This window comes from Pteropus vampyrus, unplaced genomic scaffold (assembly GCF_000151845.1).
Source record: "Pteropus vampyrus isolate Shadow unplaced genomic scaffold, Pvam_2.0 Scaffold16424, whole genome shotgun sequence".
Lineage (NCBI taxonomy): Eukaryota > Metazoa > Chordata > Mammalia > Chiroptera > Pteropodidae > Pteropus > Pteropus vampyrus.
This window is the reverse complement of record NW_011905205.1, coordinates 1-1,771: the sequence shown is the minus strand read 5'-3', so window position 1 is coordinate 1,771 and position 1,771 is coordinate 1. Positions and strand designations below refer to the sequence as shown.

Genomic DNA, 1,771 nt, shown 5'->3' with positions numbered 1-1,771 from the left:
CCCCCCAAAACAGCCAATATCAAATCTCTCTCCCATCTCAGGGCCTTCACGCGTGCTGCCTCCTGCCTGGGCTCTCCTCCCAGGCTTTTAAAAAGGCTGGTTCCGTTCTCAACCTCCACATCGCCACCTACAGGTCCCCTCCCTGGACGTTACACAGGCCAAGACTGACCCTTATCCCAACGACCCTGCTTCCTTCAAAGCACTTTTTTCTCAGACTGTTGTTATTTTAATTATCTGTTCAACACCTCGCTTCATTCTGCCGGTCTCCAGTGAGCTGTCCCCTCCTCCAGGACGCCCTGACCCCTAGACTAGGTGGACACCCACTCTGGGGTCCTGCAGCCCGGCGGTGCCCAGTCTGACTTCTCTGCCTGTGGATGCCCCCGACACCATGGAGCAGCCGGAGGGTGCTGGGTGCCTGGAGGGGTGGGTGGGCCTCGTGCACACCTGAGTCCAGCACGTGGTTGTTGCGGAGGTCCAGGATCTGCAGGGAGCAGTTGAACTTGAGCAGGTTGCCCAGCTGGGCCGAGTCCTGCAGGCCATTGAGCTTGTTGTCAGCCAGGTACAGCTCCCGCAGATTCATGTTCATCTTCAAGGCTGTGGCTGGGGCAGCAAGGGGCAGGCGTGTGATTGGCCAGGCCCCAAGGACCCGGCCAAGAGCCCCAGGCACCCAGCAGGCTGCATGCCACCGCCCGGCTCACCGAGCAGCATGAGGGGCCGCCCCGACAGGCTGGCGTTCTCCAGGTGCAGCACCGTCAGGCTGCTGCGGATGCGCAGGGCGCGGGCCACGAAGGGCGCCGAGTGGTCCAGCAGGGGCGTACTGCGGGCGTCCAGGTACTGCAGGCAGCTGGTCTGGTGGCGCAGGGACACGCGGGCTGGGTCAGGCTGGCCTCGGCCCTCCCTGTCCCAAAGGGCCTCCCACCCAAGCCCCAGGGGGCAGCTGGCTGGTGCTGGAAGGGCCAGCCTGGGGTCCTGTGGGTGAGCGAGGCAGGGCTGGTGACAGCCGAGTTCCCTGACTCCTGCATGAGTGAAAGAGGGCTGGTGGCTTTAGCTGCCACCAAGGCATGAACTACGGGGAAGGGGAGGGGAGAGGGGAGGAGGAGAAATGGGGTCGGGGCCGCTTGCACACAGGACCTGCAAGCCGGGTGCCCTGGGGAAGTGCCGGGGCCCCTCTGGGCCTGAGCCCCCTACCCCGCAGAGGCTGGGGGGCGGGGCGCCCACCTTGCGCATCATGTGGGCGGCGGCCTGCCAGCCCCGGGTGCCGATGTGCTTGTTGGAGGAGATGTTGAGGTGCGTGGCTGACTCATAGTACTCGATCATGTCGAAGAGGGCCGAGGCACCCTGGGGGCAGAGCGCGGGCTCAGCCTCAGGCCCAGGCCGAGGGGAGGGCGGGAGGTAGGGGCCGGGTCCTGCTGCCGCTCGGGCACTTTTCCTGCAGGAGCCAGTCTGCTTCCCTCACTCGCCCCCAGGACTGATGTGCTGTGCGGCCACCACAGGCCTCTGGAATCCCTGGGCCTGGGCCTTGGTTTCTAGGACCCCTCCCCCTGGCTCTCCTGGCTCTAGACCTGGGGCCCAAGTCCTGGGCTCCTGGTGGCCTCTGAGTCGGGGAGGTGAGGACACCTAGGCATTAACGGGGAGGCCGCTTTCAGAAGTTTCTCAAATTCTCCCCTGCAGGTGCTGTGATCTCCGGGGGAGCTGGGGGTCCTGGAAAGGCTCCAGGGGCAACAGGCCTCCCCTCAGGCCTGGCCCCCCAGATCTCTGCCCTTTGGGGTGG

The 1,771-nt window shown here is 65.3% G+C and overlaps 1 protein-coding gene across 1 annotated transcript; it reads right to left on the bottom strand.

Annotated features, from left to right (window-relative positions):
- Positions 1–10: 10 nt before the first annotated feature.
- Positions 11–1,765, bottom strand: LOC105310918 (protein phosphatase 1 regulatory subunit 37-like). The gene is made up of 3 exons (XM_011387001.2): positions 1,219–1,765; positions 699–849; positions 11–600 (listed from the first exon to the last, which is right to left on the bottom strand). The coding sequence occupies exons 1-3, from the start codon at positions 1,315–1,317 to the stop codon at positions 239–241; spliced, it is 612 nt and encodes a 203-aa protein (XP_011385303.1). The 5' UTR covers positions 1,318–1,765; the 3' UTR covers positions 11–238.
- Between the last annotated feature and the right edge of the window lie 6 nt (positions 1,766–1,771).